The 18227-nt window shown below is 38.0% G+C and overlaps 1 protein-coding gene across 2 annotated transcripts in view; it reads right to left on the bottom strand.

Annotated features, from left to right (window-relative positions):
* Window positions 1-18227, bottom strand: part of mbd2 (methyl-CpG binding domain protein 2) — a 55581-nt gene that overhangs the window by 27164 nt on the left and 10190 nt on the right. For both annotated transcript variants that reach the window (XM_059358198.1, XM_059358197.1), the window contains exons 3-5: window positions 7951-8091; window positions 5264-5354; window positions 4387-4564 (exon numbers count right to left, since the gene is read on the bottom strand). In XM_059358198.1, the coding sequence (XP_059214181.1) occupies window positions 4387-4564; window positions 5264-5354; window positions 7951-8091 (410 nt within the window). The remainder of the gene's footprint in view (window positions 1-4386; window positions 4565-5263; window positions 5355-7950; window positions 8092-18227) is intronic.

The raw sequence follows: 18227 nt of genomic DNA, 5'->3' as shown, positions 1-18227 counted from the left end.
AAGAAAGAAACTTCACTTCTTCTCCATCAATCATTCAGCAGTTTTTTAGGGTGACTTCTTCCCTTAAAGTGGTCGTTGTTTCAGATCGTCTCTAGAGAAATAATCCATCACTGTCAATATTTTAGTCAATTGCTGTTCAGCAGCCGATCGGACGCCTCAGATGTGGAAGTGTCTTTGAACACAAACCTGTCAGAAATGGTCAGCATCAGCAAACAGCAATGAAAGCAGAGACATGTTTGATTTGTTTTAAAAACATTTGGATTTTTTTTGCTGAAGAGAGTTGCCTGCACACAAAAAGTTGCAGACCATAAAGCCAAGACAACGAGCTGAAAGAGGCTAAAATGCTCCACAGAGCGACAGGTGATAATTATTTATGGGTGTGGAAGAAGTATTCAGATCCCTTACAGCAGTAAAAGTACTAATACCACACTGTGAAATGACTCCACTACAGTAAAAGTCCTGCATTCAAAACTTACTGAAGTAAAAGTACAAAAGTATCAGCATCAAAATGTACTTAAAGTATCAAAAGTTTAAGTACTCGGTACACAGAATGGACCCACTCAGATATATATATATATATATATATATATATATATTCTAAATATATTACATTATTTGTATTGATGCATTTTTGTATGCAGCGTTTTAATTTTGTAAAATTAGGACTCATTGTAGGGGTGTGAATCCCCAGAGGGCCCCACTATACCATTTTTATCCGATATTTGAGTCATGATACCGTATTAATGAGATTTTAAGCATTTTGCGATACGGTGAGTATTAGTGATGTGCCAATTAAGCCTCATGAACCATTTTAATTATTTTCCGAGCCCACTAGATCATGCTGTTCAAAGAAAAAGGCTGAAGCAATGGTAATTGAGTGTGCTTTCAGCTCTTTGTTGAACAGAGAACGCCATCTAGTGGGCTCAGAAAATAAAGAAAATGGTTCATGAGGGTTCACTGGCACATCACTAGTATGCTGAATCTGAATCTACAAAGCAAAGAAGACAATGGCTGCAGGGAATGAAAGCTGATTGACTGGGGGAGGTAAATGTAACCTGTAGCTGATGACTGATTTAGCAGCAGTTTTCTGTCTACCAGGGTGTTAGTTTAAATCACAGGTTTTGTGTTAATTTCCCAGCGTGAATGTGACAGAGGCTGCTTTTCTTCCTCCTCCTCCTGCTCCTCCTCCTCCTCTTTCATGGTTCATTACTCATCTCTCATGATCTGTCTCCTCTCTCTCAGCCCTCTCATCCTCCTCTCTCCCTACAACTTATTACTCCCACTACCCAGCATGCATCAGTCATCTGCACTCATCTAATCTGTCTGAGGCTGAAGAGGGTGACGCCGGATTCACACACTTCAGCTGAACAAATGTATTTGTTTAGAGGGACATCCTAGCAGACTGAAAGCCGAGGATAGTTTTGTTCATTGGACTCCAGATGTGGAGTGGTTGAGCCAAAGAGCAGTTCAGCTGCTACCTGCTCATGAAATATGAAGGGCTGTAAGGGCTGTAAAACTGTAATCCGCTCCGCCGTAGTGTGTCCGTCTACACTGCCAAGACACAAAACTCTGCTCAGATCTGCTCACGTCACTTACGCATTTACGTCACATACATGCGCCAGTACTAGGGTTGTCAAAAGTATCGATACTAAAACGTTGTATCCAGATACAATACTCATTTTCAAAAGTATCGAGTATCTGAAGCTTGTTATCATAGTTGCAGTTTCTTTTTGCACAACTGTTTTTTATTATAAATATTTAACCTGTGGTTCTGTTCATTTTAACATGTTACATTTTTCTTGTTGATAAAAATATTTCTATTCAATTTTGGGGTCTTTGTTTTTAACCTTGTGGTATCGAAAATGGTATCGAGTATCGAGTTGAAAATTTTTGTATCGTGACAACCCTAGCCAGTACAGGGAGATAAACAAACATGTGGGATTATTTCTATGTGTCGGACCTTCAAGCTGCTCTGGCAGCTCTAATAAACTTACAGGAGTCTTTCCACCAAATGTACAGGATATGTACAGATAGTATTTGTGAACAGAGAAGGATCTGGAATTACCTCTATCACATTTTGGATGCACCAATTGGTCGGAGGCGAGCCAGACGGCTTTGGACGAGACCTGGGAGATCTAGTGGATGGTGGAGAACTTTGTGGAAGGAGTAGCTGATGAAAATGCGTGGCGTGAAAACTTCCACATGCCAAAAGATGCTCTTATCACTTTAAGTGATGCCGCCTGGCATGCATACCCAATCCAATTCACTCACTTTTGTGTCACCGTTTGCACGCAGATTTCCTCTTGAAAACGCTCGTCTAAACTCGGAATAAAAAGTGAAGAAGTGACGCCACTTTTGAGTCTTCTGTTCAGATCATCATCATGTAAACGTAGCCTTAGATCCTCTGCTTTTCAACTCATTTTACAGGTAAACGGGACACTTAAACATGTTTCTGAAAACATTGAGGTGGGAAAAAGGCAATGTGGTAACAGAATCTTCATTCATGTTTGGTCAGTACTGCCTAGACAGCTGACTGTGAGCTGGTTTGCTCTGGCCAGGGACAGAGCTTGGTTTTGGTTCGACTGTTATCCACATGAGAGCCTGATCACAAACTTTAAACCTAAACAGTACACTGAAATGTGTTTCTGAAAACATTTGAGACAAGAAATACACAATGCAGCAACAAAATCTTGATTTGTGATTTGAGGTTTAAAAATAGTTCGAGCTGATAGAATCACAGAGCTGAGTGCTTGATGTGTGTGTGTGTATGTGTGTGTGTGTGTGTGTGTGTGTGTGTGTGTGTGTGTGTGTGTGTGTGTGTGTGTGTGGCTGTTATATGTCTAAGGAAATCCATGTAACTTCGCCAAACTGAAGCCACAAATGGCTAGTGATGTGCCAATGAAGCCTCAAGAACCATTGTCATTATTTTCTGAGTACACTAGATGGTGCTGTTGGTTTAAAAAAAAGGCTGAAGCAATGGTAATTGATTGTGATTTCAGCTCTTTGTTGAACAGAGAGCACCATCTAGTGGGCTGAGAAAATAATGAAAGTGGTTCATGAGGCTTCACTGGCACATCACTACAAATGACCATGACAGGATATTGCTAAATGTTAAATCATAGCATAACAGTAGCACTGAATCAATAATGTCAGTTATACAGCAATATCTATCACAGGTAACATTAACCAATATGACCCCCCTCAAGGTACTGGTTATACCAGACCAATGACAGCTAGGGCAGCAAAACCCCTGTTATTTCTTCTTTTAAAAGCTTCATATTCTCACTTTAACAGGTTAAAAGTAGTGATGTGACCATTTTCATTATTTTCTGAGCCCACTAGATTGTGATCTCTGTTCAACAAAGAGCTGAAAGCACACTCAATTACCATAGCTTCAGCCTTTTTCTTTAAACCAATAGCACCATCTAGTCGGCTCAGAAAATAATGAAAACGGTTCATGGGGCTTCATTGGGACATCACTAGTTAAAAGCAACAATACCTCTCAATGAAGATTTCCCCAAGTCATGATACGCAGGTTTATGGTTAGGCAAGAATGTATTGAAGTATGAAACATGCGGGTACTGATGAATAAATTACCTCTAAAAAACAACCCAAGAAAGAAAGACATGTTGAGGGGAAAGATTAAACTTGCTACGGACACTGAAGATGCCGATGAGCAAAGGGTGCAAAAGGGCAGCAGCAGCTGGAGCCACTTTAGCATGAGTGCATGTCCCTGAGTGTCATCATCATCATCATCATCATCATCATCATCATCAAATTAGCATCATTGCCATATTCCAAATTAGCCGTTGGCCACTCCAGTTTGTAATGTACTCATGGATGTACAGGAACTATCACTGTGTGAATTTAATACTGAAAAAAGTATATTACATCATGCAGTTTTAGCTCAAATTGGGGAAACTAGATACTAACAGTTTTAAAGTATCTTAATTGCCTTAATGAGTTGATAAGTGGGACCAACCAATAACTGACTCAATAACTCCCTGTGTAACCTTGAAGAAGCAGAAATATTCTTTGTCTTCTTTTAGGTCCAAATGTTGATTTCAGTGACAAGATTGTCACATCACTACCCACTGAATTGAGTGTTGAAATTAGTGATGTGCCAGTGAAGCCTCATGAACCATTTTCTTTATTTTCTGAGCCCACTAGATGGCGCTCTCTGTCCAACAAAGAGCTGAGAGCACACTCAGTTACCATTGCTTCAGCCTTTTTCTTTAAACCAATAGCACCATCTAGTGTACTCAGAAAATAATGAAAATGGTTCATGAGGCTTCACTGGCAGATCACTAGTTGAAATGTTAATGTAAAATAAAACAATGGAAATAATGACTAATATGGAACAAAAAATAAAATGTGAAGACTCACCGGATGTGTTCGTCAGTGACGGTGAAGGCTTTACAAAGGGGCTGAGATGTGTTCAGCCAGATGGCCGGGTTCTTCTCAGCAGCCACAGATGTCTGTCCCGTTATCGGAGCAGAGCTCATGTGCAGAGCGCTGGCGATGGCCGACAGCAGAGTGTCATCGCTGGAGTCTGGACCAACACCTGCAGCAAGAGAGAGTCAGGCTTCGTCAGTTCAGGGGAGCATGGTGAAGCATGGTGAAGCATGGTGGAGCAAGGTGGAGCAAGGTGGAGCACACTGTAATAAATGTCTGTAGATTTTACGGTGAAAAACTGCTAAACAATGACAGTAAAAGACTGTGAAATGAGAAATAGGTGAATTTAGTTTCAGTAACAATGAAACATCGTAAATGTATATATCAGCCAAAACAGTATTTTTTACAGTTGTTTTTTTTTTTTTTTTTTTAAATACATTACTCCACTGTAAAATACACTGGTACCGTGTTTGTAACAAAAATATACTGTAATATATATATGCAAGCCATCACAGTAATTTTTGCATTTATTTTTTGTAAAAATACTTTTTCTCAAAAATATACTGTAATAGTTAATGGTAAAATCTTTAATTTATGTGGCATTTATAAAGTATTTTATTGTCAATTATATGGCAGAACAGCTTTTGATGGAAAACTTTTTTTTCTGTAAAATATGGAATAAAATGGCAATCTTAAATGTGAAATCGACAGTGATAATATCATTGTACCGTTATATTAGAAAAAGTTGCACCGTATTTATTACGGTAAAGTTCTGGCAACCACAGCTGCCATTTTTTTACCGTAAAAACAAAAACAAAAACTTTTTTTTTTACAGTGCATGGTGGAGCATGGTGGAGCATTGACTTACTCTGCAGGCCTTTGGGCAGGTTCATGGTGCGCAGGACTTCCTCTGTGATGTCGAATGACCTCAGACCTTTCAACCTCCTCTCCCAAAACAGCTGCAGACACGAATGGAACACAGAGGTGAATATTTGCTGTGAACTATAGAATTTTCTTTATTTCAGCTTCACTGTTAATGCCAATGCAACACTTCCTGCTGCTGCTCCACATGTAAATCACTAGAAGGCCAATCATGGAATAAAAACAACCCCAACAACTCTACTGCTGATCCTGCCCTACAGCAAAAGAGTCACAAAAGTATCTCAACAACACAGAATACTTAAGGGAAATCTAACACAGGAACAATAACTCAGAGTTAGCTGACACCTCCTCAAAACTGAATTTACATCTCCAGGCAACAGCAGAGATACTACATGGGAACAACATGATCTGTGATTGATCAACTGGGTCTGTTTGTTTTCTCCTACACACAAAAGGAATAACATCATTTTACCTAAACTTATGGACCACTTTTTTAGCTAGCAAGGTGTACCTAATAAAGTGGCGGTGTGGTCTTCCGCTTCAAGGTTTGACGTGTTGTGCATTCAGAGATGCTCCTCTGCAGACCTTGGTTGTAACAAGTGGTTATTTGAGTTGCTGTTGCCTTTCTATCACATGGAACCAGTCTCCATTCTCCTCTGACCTCTGGCATCAACAAGCATCAAGGCTCACTGGATATTTTCTCTTTTTCGGACCATTCTCTGCAAACCCTAGAGGTGGTTGTGTGCGAAAATCCCAGTAGATCAGCAGTTTGTGAAATAGCCAACAACCATGGCACGTTCAAAGCAAGGCTACAATAGTTTTGGATTTTTCATTAGTTTTAGTTTTAATTTCGTTGTGATTTTTTGTTTTCAGATTCAGTTAGTTTTAATTAGTTTTTAGAGTGAGTTTGCTCGTTTTAATTCGTTCTTATTTTTGGGAAAATGCTTAGTTTTAGTTTAGTTTTTTTATACGTTTAAGTGTTAGTTTTAGGGGTTTTTGTAATGGGGTATTTGTTGGGTGAGATATTCAAAAAGTCACAATATATTTTCCCTTTATTTCCTTTGTCTGATTCATCTCAGCCCCAATAAGTTTATTAAGTCATAAAACCAGTTAGATGAAATAGATTTCATATCAACCAAAAAGGTTTACGTATGAGAAAAGTAGACAAAGATGAAAAACGAAGGACATTTTCACTATAATTTTAGTTAGTTTTGTAACCACACAAAACAGTTTCAGTTAGTTATCGTTTTTTAAAAAACTCTAGTTTTTATTTTTATTTTAGTTGATGAAAATGTTTTTTCAATTCTAGTTTCGTTAGTTTTCGTTAACTATAATAACCTAGGTTCAAAGTCACATCATTATGTCCCTGTTTACATCCGTATATGTCTCCGCTTTTCCAGAAACATTAGCAGCAACTTCAAGCATAATAACACCAATGAAGGACTACATCGTCTATCTACAAAAGTTGCTCTTGGCATTGCGAGCCTATATTGGCATGTTGATGGAGGCCAGAGGTCAGAGGAAAAAGGTCAGACTGGTTCCAGATGATAGAAAGGCAACAGCTACTCAAAAAACCACTAGTTACAACCAAGGTCTGCAGAAAAACATCTCTGATATCCAACCTTGGATAGAATACCACACCGCCACTTTATAACACAACACTATCAACATTTTCATATACAGCATCTAGGGCTGGACAATATATTGATATAAAAGATACATCGATATATTTTTTAATGTGACATGGAATTAGACCATGTCACATATATCGATATAGTTCTTTTTTCTTTCTTTCTTTATATATAATTGCTGCCCTTACTAGGGTTTGTCATATTTAGTTATTTTGTAATGTTCGTTATTCTTTTCTCATATAAATATATTTAATTCAGAAAAAGATTGGCCTATTTTATTTCATAGGCTATTTTTATTATAGATATTTTTTTAATTTAAATGTGCACTTTATGGAGCTTTGATTTTTAAAAAAGGTACATCTGTTGTCATACAGTTTTTATGTTCACTTACATAAACAGTTTCAATAAAACTACTTGTGACATGCCATATTTGGCTTTGACTTTGACTGAACATTTGCCTTTATATCGTATATCGATATTCAGCCTAAATATATCGGGATATGACTTTTGGTCCATATCGCCCAGCCCTACATTGTATATACATAAATGAATAGGCTTCTTATATGTCCAACCTTGGACAGAAGACCACACCGCCACATTATAATACAACAATATCAACATTTTCATATACAGCATCCATACACTGTACAACACTATTTAGATTAGGACTGTCACCTTTTATTCCAAATGACAACTACAGTTTAATCTGCAATCTGTTTTGTCCCATATATTTTACACTTTCATACCTCCTCCTGTCCTGTGTTTTCGTCTCCTCTGCCTCTCATCACACCATTTTCATTAATTCATTCTGCAGAACTCACTGTGCATCATGCAGCTTTTCCCATGATACATCAGCACCCTCTAGTGGTCCCAGTCACCATGACAACCTGGTGTCCTCCAGCATCTCTTGTGTAACAGCCTGACCTCGCCCTCAGGCATTACCACAGTGACACCAGAATGTGTGTGTGTGTGTGTGTGTGTGTGTGTGTGTGTGTGTGTGTGTGTGTGTGTGTGTGTGTGTGTGTGCGTCAGCCTCTCTCACCTGTCTGGGCTGCTCGTTAGCTCTCTGCAGGTCTGTCTTCACCTTGTTGCCGGGATGACTCGTTACCTTGGTAACAGGCTGTTTGAAGATGGACGCCGTCTGCCGGATTGGCAGGGCTGTGTTCAGGTCTGGCTTACCTCCCTGAGTGAGACAGAGACAGTGTGTTGGTGACAGGCTTCCTTCCCTATATCCTTTCCTTCTTTCCTAATACCTTTCCTCCCTCCAACCTTCCTTCCTTCCTTCCATTGAGACGGATCAGCAGCATCGTACCCTGAAGACCACGCACAGTAGGGGGGAAACTAACCATCTCCCTCGTGGAAGAAGTATTCAGATCCTTTACTCCAGTAAAAGTACTAATACCACAATGTGAAATTACTCCACTACAGTAAAAGTCCTGCATTCAAAACTTACTGAAGTAAAAGTACAAAAGTATCAGCATCAAAATGTACTTAAAGTATCAAAAGTAAAAGTTCTCGTCATGCAGAATGGACCAACTCAGACTGGATTATATATTTTAAATATACATTATTATATATTACATTGTTGTTTTTGATGCATTTATGTAATCAGTGTTTTACTGTTGTCAATGTAGGGCTCATTTTAACTACCGTAACTTTCGGACTAGAAGCCGCAACTTTTTTCAATGGCTTTGAGCCCTGCAGCTTGAACAACGGTGCTGTAGAACCTGATAATGTAAGAAATTCCCGAGGTAATAACCCTGATAATGTAATAAAAATCTGCACTTGAGTCCATTGAAAATGTAATAAAACCTGATAATAAAATAACTTCCCGATAATGTAATATAGTGCATTTCCCAAATGTAATGCACTTTTTACCAATAATGTAATAAAGTATAACACCAAGCACCTTTAGATTTCAAGAAGCTGTTGAATGCATTCGTGTGTCATGGATACCTCGTTTGTGAAAAACAGATGAACGGGTCAAAAGTTAATAAACATTCAACTTTGACCTGTTGGTGGCGCTAGAGCTCTTGAGCTAGAGTTGCCTACACAGTATCACCACTTGAACCCAAGTAATGGGTGGTCTGCTGTTAAATTATTACAATATTGGGGAATTATTACATTATCAGGACGTGCGAAATGAAGGCTAACCTGAAAATATACTAACCTCCCATTAATGTTATACTTTATTACATTATTGGTAAAAAGTGTATTACATTATTGGGAAATGCACTTTATTACATTATCGGGAATTTATTACATTATCAGGTTTAATTACATTTTCAATGGACTCAAGTGCAGATTTTTATTACATTATCGGGGTTATTATTAGATTATCAGGTTCTACAGGTGCGGCTAATTTTTAAAAAATTTGCAGAATCAAGTGGCTTGAAGAGTCATTTTAATGCTCATCACTTGTGTAAACTATGAAAGGTTTTTGAATTATCAAGCAAAGATCAAAAATAATATTCGTTTTTGATGGTTAATTAGATTTAGTTATTATAAAATAAGATTAATGGCGGGTTTGCCTCAAGACAAAAATGACATTAAGAGTGACGAAAGAGAGACTGAAGAAATGTGTTACTGTGATGGCGTTTAACTAGCCGTGTTTAAAAGCGCTGTTCAAAAAAAGCATTTACAGTAGACATTCAATTAAAAATTAATGAAATCTTTCTTTGTATAAATCCAATGTTACAACATGAACACCTGCGGCTTATAGAAAAGTGCGGCCTATATGTGGAAGTTTTTTATTCTTCCAAAATTTAGTTGGTGCAGCTTATATTCAGGTGACCTCAATAGTCCAGAAATTACAGTACTCAATATATACTTTATGTGGTTTAATTTAATTGTAATCATTTTAAATTGATCATGGTTTTTTTTTGTTAAATCGCGACCTGAAAAGTAACCACAGCTGTCAGCTAAATGTAGTGGAGTAGAAGTATACAGTTACAAATATGGATATTTGAGTCAATGCACTTAGTTTCTTCTTCTAACATATATGTCTCCCTTTGCATCCTCTTAAAAGTTTGTCAAAGTGGCTTTTTTCAATACAAAGTCAATGGAGACGGATGGCTTCGTCCCCCCGAAAATGGGCAGGGCTTAAAGGTGCTCTGTCTCTATTTTTCTTTCCTCCTTCCTCATCTGATTCACTGTCCTAAATGTGAGACAGAAAATGATGATACACCTGTAACCTGTTTGTTGACATGTGCATCTGCGGCACAGTTGAGCTTAAAGGGTTAAGTCAAAGTTGAGGTTTCAAAGAGAACAACAGGAAGTGTGTGTGTGTGTGTGTGTGTGTGTGTGTGTTACAAGTAATGATGTGTGAAGAGCAACAGCAGAAAGTTGCAAACTGTGTCAAAGCTCACACACACACACACACACACACACACACACACACGCAAAAACACACGCAAAAACACAGACACACACACACATGCAAAAACACACGCACAAACACAGGCACACACACAGACAGACAGACGCACGCACGCACGCACGCACAAACACACACACACACACACACACCTGTGTTTTTAAAACTATGACAAGTCAAAATGTTTGTTGTAAAGAAAAAAAAGCAGATTGGTATCAATCTTCTCATCTCACTTTCAGAAAGAAAACAACTTCCCGAAGAGTCAGCATAGTCTCGGACTAGAACTAAAACCGAAGGTGAGGCGTGGTTTTTTCCTCTGTGGTCCACATTTGTGGAACAGCCTCCTGAAGACCTGAGGCCGTCAAAGACGCTTCAGATTTTTAAGAGAAAACTTAAGACTTAATTTGGCTTTTACTTGAACCACTTTTAATTATGTTTCTGCTCACAAATCTTAGTGTTACAATATCTTCTCTTTAATTTTTTATTTATTTGCTATTATTAATTATATATATATTATCATTATACTTTACTTAATTAATTTTATCTTTTTTTTTTAAGGTAGACCGATATATCGGCTGGCCGATATTTGCCTTTTTTACTTGTATCGGCATTGGCCGATACGTGCGTGCGTTCGCCGATCAATTAGCCCATTTCAGTGAGCCAACACCAGGCAAGGCTCGGTGCAACATCTGCCATTCTCTGGTGAGCTGCTGCTGACACCAGAAAAAAGAAAAACACATCAAATATGTGGATCATCTGAGGCGCCACCACCTCGAGGCCTATAACAACATACACATTGTTTGCTATCCAACTGTTAATATGTTTTGTTTGTTTATTTTAATAAATGTTTCTTTTTTTGTTTAAATTGAGACTTGTGTAACATTTGTTATCATTGTGTCATTTTTATCATGTAAATGGAGGGAGAAAAGGCAATATTGGCTTCGGTTCGGGATCGGTTAAGACTGATATCGGTAATCGGTATCGGCCTTAAAAAACCTGTATCGGTCGACCACTAGTCAGGGGTGGAGGGTTGGGGATGGGAGGAGGGTGTTTGCTTGTTTTTATTATTATTATTATTTTCCTTTTTGTTATGTGAATAACTTTGTGTTACATTTCATTTGTATGAAAAGTGCTATACAAATAAAATTTGATTGGTTGGTTGGTTGGTTGGTTGGTTGGTTGATTGATTGATTGATTGATTGATTGATTGATTGATTGATTGATTGATTGATTGATTGATTGATTGATTGATTGATTGATTGATAAAACCAGCTTTACTTCAAAAGTGGACGGAGTTCTGTACGAAGCTTACAGAGGCGACTTTAAGCAGGAGTGTGCCTTCAGCTCCACAGTAGAGATGATAATGAGCTGCTGTGGTTTTCCTTCCAGCTGCAGCAGGCCTGGTGAGACATCGTTCACTATCGATCGCTTCATTCAAAATAGATTGAAACAAAACTAGCACTGGGCAGTCAGACAACATGCTTGTTTAGGGCCAAGCTGTGGAGCTTTTGCACAGATCTTTTTTTTCTTTTTCGCTTCCTAAATATTTAATAAGAATATATATTATATTATTATTATATATTATTATTATATTATTATATATTATTTATATCATACAACCACTGAATCCTATGTGGTCTGAAAGTAAACAACAGTTTTTTAAGGTACACATTTCAAATATTCAATGATGGAGACATTTACTTCGCATGTAATAAGGTGCATTAAAAACAAACACAGGTGGGTTATCATGGATTCCCCTACAGAGGTCCAGGCTATGGCTGGGCGATATATCGATATGAAAGATATATTGATATATTTTTAATAGTTCAATATATAACTACCTCAGGCATTGTGATTTCCTTTATTTGTTAAAGAAAAATACTGCTGTGTTATCCTTTTTCAATCAAATAAAATTCAAACATTGAAGGTTCAGCTGTGAGATAAAAAAAAAATCGGTATCGGCCAAAATCAGAATCGGCAGGTCAGGCTTTTTAAAAATCGGTGATCAGTGATCGGCCAGAAAATTGCAATCGCTGCAGCCCTAATTGTTTGTTATTCTTTTCTCATGTAAATATATTTTATTCTATAGGCTATTTTTATTTAAGATATTTTTATCTAAATGTGCACTTTATGGAGCTTTGATTTTTTTTAAAAAAGGTTTTCCTGTTATACAGTATTTATGTTCACTTAAATAAACGGTTTCAATAAAACTACTTGTGACATGTCATATTTGGCTTTGACTTTGACTGAACAACTTTGCAATAAAAATATCAGGATATATATCGTATATCGATATTCAGCCTAAATATATCAGGATATTTCTTTTGGTCCATATCGCCCAGCCCTAGTCCAGGCTGTCTAAAGCTGTGTCTTCCTGTCGGCAGAACGTGTTCAACAGCCGCATTTCCACTGACCTGCTCAATATATAACCTGTGATTCAATGACTCCACCTGTTGTTTCCAGTTCAGTGAAAATTCAATTATGTGCTTGTAATTGTATAATCAGCCTAATCAATATGCTCATGTGAGGGCGTCACCTATTGTGTTTACATTGGACCCACTGATTAAACATGCCCGTTTACGAATCGAGTTCAATATATCAAGGGTACCTGACAATGATGATGATGACACTGATAACAAATCACAAAGAAGTCTAAAAATAAAAATAAAACTACATAACCCAAATATAGGAGTTAAAAAACATAGTCTAAAAAGCAACACAGCTGCTAAATGCAGGGAGGACAACTGGCAACAAAATCACAGACATTGTATTAGGGCTGGGCGATACATCGATGTAAAAGATGTATCGATATATCTTTAAATGTGATATGGAATTAGACCAAATCTCATATATTAATATAGTTCATTTTTTTCTTTCTTTCTTTATATATAAATGCTGCCCTTACTACGGTTTTTCATATTTAGTTATTTTGCAATGTTTGTTATTTTTTTCTCACATTAATATGTTTATTTCGGAAAAAGATTGGCCTATTTTATTTCATAGGCTTTTTTTATTTAAGATATTTTTTTTATTTAAATGTGAACTTTATGTACACTGTAAAAAATGTATGTAGATTTTACGGTGAAAAACAGCTAAACCATGACAGTAAAAGACCATAAAATGATAAATGGGTTAATTCAGTTCCAGGAATAATTAAAAACCATAAATCAGCCAAAACAGAATTAAAAAATATATATATATATTTTTATAAATTACTCCACTGTAAAATACACCATATCTCTAACAGAAATATACTGTAATATTTGATGGTAAAATCTTTAATTCATGCAGCATTTATAAAGTATTTTCTGATCAATTATATGGCAGAACAGCGTTTCTTTTGATGGAAAAATAGTAAAATATGGAAATCTTGCACAGGAAATCAAAAGTGCTAATATAATTTTACCGTAATATTAGAAAATGTTGCACCGTATTTATTACTGTAAAGTTCTGGCAACTAGAGCTGCCTTTTTTTTTTACCATGTTTTTTTACAGCGTAGCTTTGATTTAAAAAAAAGATTCTCCTGTTGTTATACAGTATTTATGTTCACTTAAATAAACAGTTTCATTAAAACTATTTGTGACATGTCATATTTGGCTTTGACTTTGACTGAACATTTGCTCTCACTTTGCGATAAAAATGTCGGGGTATATATCGAATATCAATATTCAACCTAAATTTAATGGGATATGACTTTTGGTCCATATCGCCCAGCCCTACATTGTATACATAAATAAATAGGCTACTTACATCGCTGCAAAAAAAAATTGCAGAGAAGAACACGTCAAAGATTCTCTGCCTTTTAACAGCGCTAAGCAAATTATATAAAAACACAATCCAAAGCGGAAAAGTGGCTCACTTTTTCATATTTTATGAGTACAACAAGCACAAGGCTTTAGTGCCTCACTCAGTCTCTACTGTCGGAGGACATCTGTATACAAAAGCACAATGAAATGGCTTCCACATGTGTGCAGACTGTGGGACGTAATCGCCCCAATCTGACATGTCGCACTGGCAACAAGAAGCAGACAAAGATGAGTCAGCCCTTTTATATAAGCCTGTATCCATGGGAACTGATTGGTCAGTAGGCTGTGCTTTTATACGCATTGATCTCTGATCTCAATCATTGCCTGCTCCAGAGCAGGTCAGGTGTTCAGCATGAATTACCATGGCAAATTAGCCTGCTAACAAGTGAACCTGTTAAAACTCAGAGTGACTTTTTCTTTAACTTTTGTGTTCAAAACTGTCACATAACAGACACAGACGCTATCAGAACAGGTAGGAATCATTACACAGGTAACCCAAGTAGGGCTGAACAAGTCAAAGCTGCGTTTTTTTTTTTTTTTTTTTCAGCACTCCTGACTGACCCAGGATCTGTTGTGTCAACTATTTTACAGGAGGTCGACAGATCTATCGGGCCGATATTTGCCTTTTTTACTTGTGCGTGCGTGCGTTCTTCGGTCAATTAGCCCATTTCACTGAGCCAACAGCAGGCAAGGCTCGGTGCAACATCTGCCATTCTCTGGTGAGCTGCTGCTGATACCGGAAAAAAGAAAAACACATCAAATATGTGGATCATCTGAGGCGCCACCACCTTGAGGCCTAGAACAACATACACATTGTTTAAAAAATAAAAATAAAGTTACACAACAACCGCATGTCACCACTTGTGTTTGTGCTTTGTGTTCGGTCCATGCAGCTGCAGATGGAGGTGACAGGAGGTAAAGGATGGAAGGGGAAGAGCTATTCTATTATAGAGTGGGAATGTTTTGTCTACCCAAAAAATGACCAAGGTGTCTTTGTTGAAGACGGTCTGTTCAGGTGTAAAACATGACACAAGAAAGTTGCCATTAAAACAGGCAACACGTTTCAACACCTGCGGGATAACCAGCCGGCGTTGTACGACAATGTGAAGGTGAATAGTAACTGGGTTAAGTCATGTCAATGTTTACCTAACATAACAATGAACTGGTAGAAAATAGTCACCGTGTCATTTACCATTAAGTGTGTGCGACACTGATTGGGCATACAGTGCAACGGGACAAGTTAAGCTGCATCACATAACGTTACATAAAGCCCAACATGTCTCATAGTAGTGAGAGAGTCAAACAGTTTCTATGAAGCCGAACTCAATGTGACTTTCATGGTACCCTCTCTTTTTCTTTTGGAGATATTCAGCATTCTCGTCTCCCTGACGCTTTGCCATTTTTCCATTAGATTACATTTCTGTTTCTGTTGTTAGGTGAGGTTACTGCTAGGTGAGGTTACCGCTAGGTGAGGTTACCACTAGGTGAGGTTACCGCTAGGTGAGGTTGTCGCTAGGTGAGGTTACCGCTAGGTGAGGTTGTCGCTAGGTGAGGTTACCGCTAGGTGAGGTTACTGCTAGGTGAGGTTACCGCTAGGTGAGGTTGTCGCTAGGTGAGGTTACCGCTAGGTGAGGTTACCGCTAGGTGAGGTTACCGCTAGGTGAGGTTACCTGTTTTTACTGCAGGAGGGATGTTACACATGTCCTTATTCCCGTGATATAGCCTTTATTTTCAAACTTTTCTATAGTGATTTTTCAATTTAAATAAATTAATAAACTTTGAATAAAGCCCTTATTTAGTTGTTTTTGTCCCACTAATGAATTAAATGCTGACTCATCCATATTTAACACATTAGATTTAATACATCCCTTAAAATCAAGAGGGCTTCACGACCCCCCCATCGATCTTTGGCGCCCCCCTGGGGGGGTCGGGCCCCGCTTGTTGGGAATCACTATTCTAAAAGGTCCTCAGTCAGTGAACATTTATCATTACCTGCTTCATAATGTTTCCTGTACTTTTTTGGTTACTTTACATTGTTGCTATATTATCTTGTAATGAGAGCATCCAAAGAGGAAAAAATAAAAATAAAATAAGACCAAGGAGTGTTCATGTGATTTAACATATTCATAGTAGTGTGAAATTAATTAATGTAAAAATAATCGTGATAACCGTAATACTGTAATTATTTCTCTGACAGTAACAAGAAACAAGAAAATCTGTAATCATGACATCCCTAGTCTGTATGGGACACTATGTTTTCCAGGTTACTTTAGGTCATGAGGGTCACATGAGTGTCTGTCAATAGAGAACCATACCTCATGGTCAAACCTTCCTTCTGTGTGTGTGTGTGTGTGTGTGTGTGTGTGTGTGTGGGAGGAGTCAGTGCTGCTGTTATCTTTGGTACTGCACCCCACAGACACAAAACAACACACAGACATGCATACATGGCATGTGTACATATGTAGCAGCATGCAAGCATACACGCTTGACCTTATTATTGCAGAACACTGGTCTGTCTGTGAACATATCTTCAACCACTGCTTTGGACTATCCTGTTTTCTGATTGGCTGTCAGGCAATTCTAAATAGTACTTATGCTTTGGGATTTTGTTAGTATCAGCTAATAGTCAGGTTGGTTGGTTGGTTCCCACCTGTGTGTGAGGAGTGTTTGTGTGTGTCTGCTGACCAAAGGTTGGGTGATCATTCAAATTTAATTAGATGGATTCAAGAACATGTTAATGAGTCCAGTCGGCTCATAGTGAGGTTTGCTGGGTAGATGTCCAAGAAAAGACTTGATGTCTTCAAATTCAAACAGCCAGGAGACAGAGGAAAGTCAGAGTCAAAACACACGAGACTGAGATCAGCCCGAGTCAAAACACCCGACAGACTGAGATAAGTCAAAGCCAAACCACCCATGAGACAAGTCTTGTCAAACTGCCCACAATACTTCTGTTTTTTGTGAGCATTTAACCAAAAGACACTGACAAGACCAAGAAAGAATCAAAGGACAGAGTCAGAGTCAAAAGACGCTCAACCAGTTATGCTCTTGTGCTTTGTCTATTTTACAAGTATTAGTACTTTATCTTATTTATTTATTTATTATACATTATAGTACTTTTTGTGACTGACTGATTGACTGTAGGTCAGTACACAAAGACTAAATAATATATCCACAGCATGGAGACAAGCCAAAGTGAAACTACTAACAAGAAAACAACAAGTCCGAGTCAAAACAGTGAAACATCAAGAGACAACACACACAACACACCCATGGGACAGGCTGGATTCTAATGTCCACACAATTAGGGCTGTTTCCACTACCAGGTAATAGCCGGACAATACCCGGAATGAGGCGGGACTCATTTGCCGAAACGCCCCTAATTTGAATACGAGCAGTCCGGAGCCGGCTTTTGTCTGGACTTTTTTCGTCCCTGTAGAAGAGCAGGGTCTTTTTTCTCCCCTGAAAACAGCCTGGTTACTGATTGGATAGATCGCTAAACAGGATGTGACGTAGTACTCTACACGACAACAACACACGCCATTTGTAAAAGCCGGCAAAGCAGTGTTGCTAACTTAGCGACCCCCTTAGAGACTATTTTTCAAGAAAGCGACTGGAGAAAAATCCAGCGACTCCTTCTTACTCTTCTTAACGAGCAAAACTGAGAGAGGTGTGAGACAAATGGCGATGAACTAGGGATGTCCCGATCAAGTTTTTTTGCTTCTGTTCCGAGTCATTCAGTATCGAGTATCTGCCGATACAGAGTCGAATCCGATACGTTTATGTTCCTAGACACCATTGTTTATTTTTTAAATTATTTGTTATCAATACTTAGTTGGACATGTGACGCTACAATCCTAAACTGAGAGTTACAGAAGCAGTAGAGAAATAAAGAGACTGATGTGAAATTAGTAAACTGAGAATGTTCTCTTATGGGACAAAACAATTCTTGATTGAATTTAAATTTGTGGACACAAAATGCAGTTAATGCTGATGAGAGCGCTTTGGTTGGCCCCGTGGATGATGGGACATTTTGTTACAAAAAACCAACGGATGGAAGCGTCGATAAGAGCATGGTTGTGTTGCTATGCAACAAGGAATTCACATATCACCGCAGCACATCCAGCCTCAAGTATCAC

This window comes from Centropristis striata, chromosome 19 (genome assembly GCF_030273125.1).
Source record: "Centropristis striata isolate RG_2023a ecotype Rhode Island chromosome 19, C.striata_1.0, whole genome shotgun sequence".
NCBI classification, from domain to species: Eukaryota; Metazoa; Chordata; class Actinopteri; order Perciformes; family Serranidae; genus Centropristis; species Centropristis striata.
Note: the sequence above shows the minus strand (reverse complement) of the source record. Positions and strands in the feature narration are given on the sequence as shown.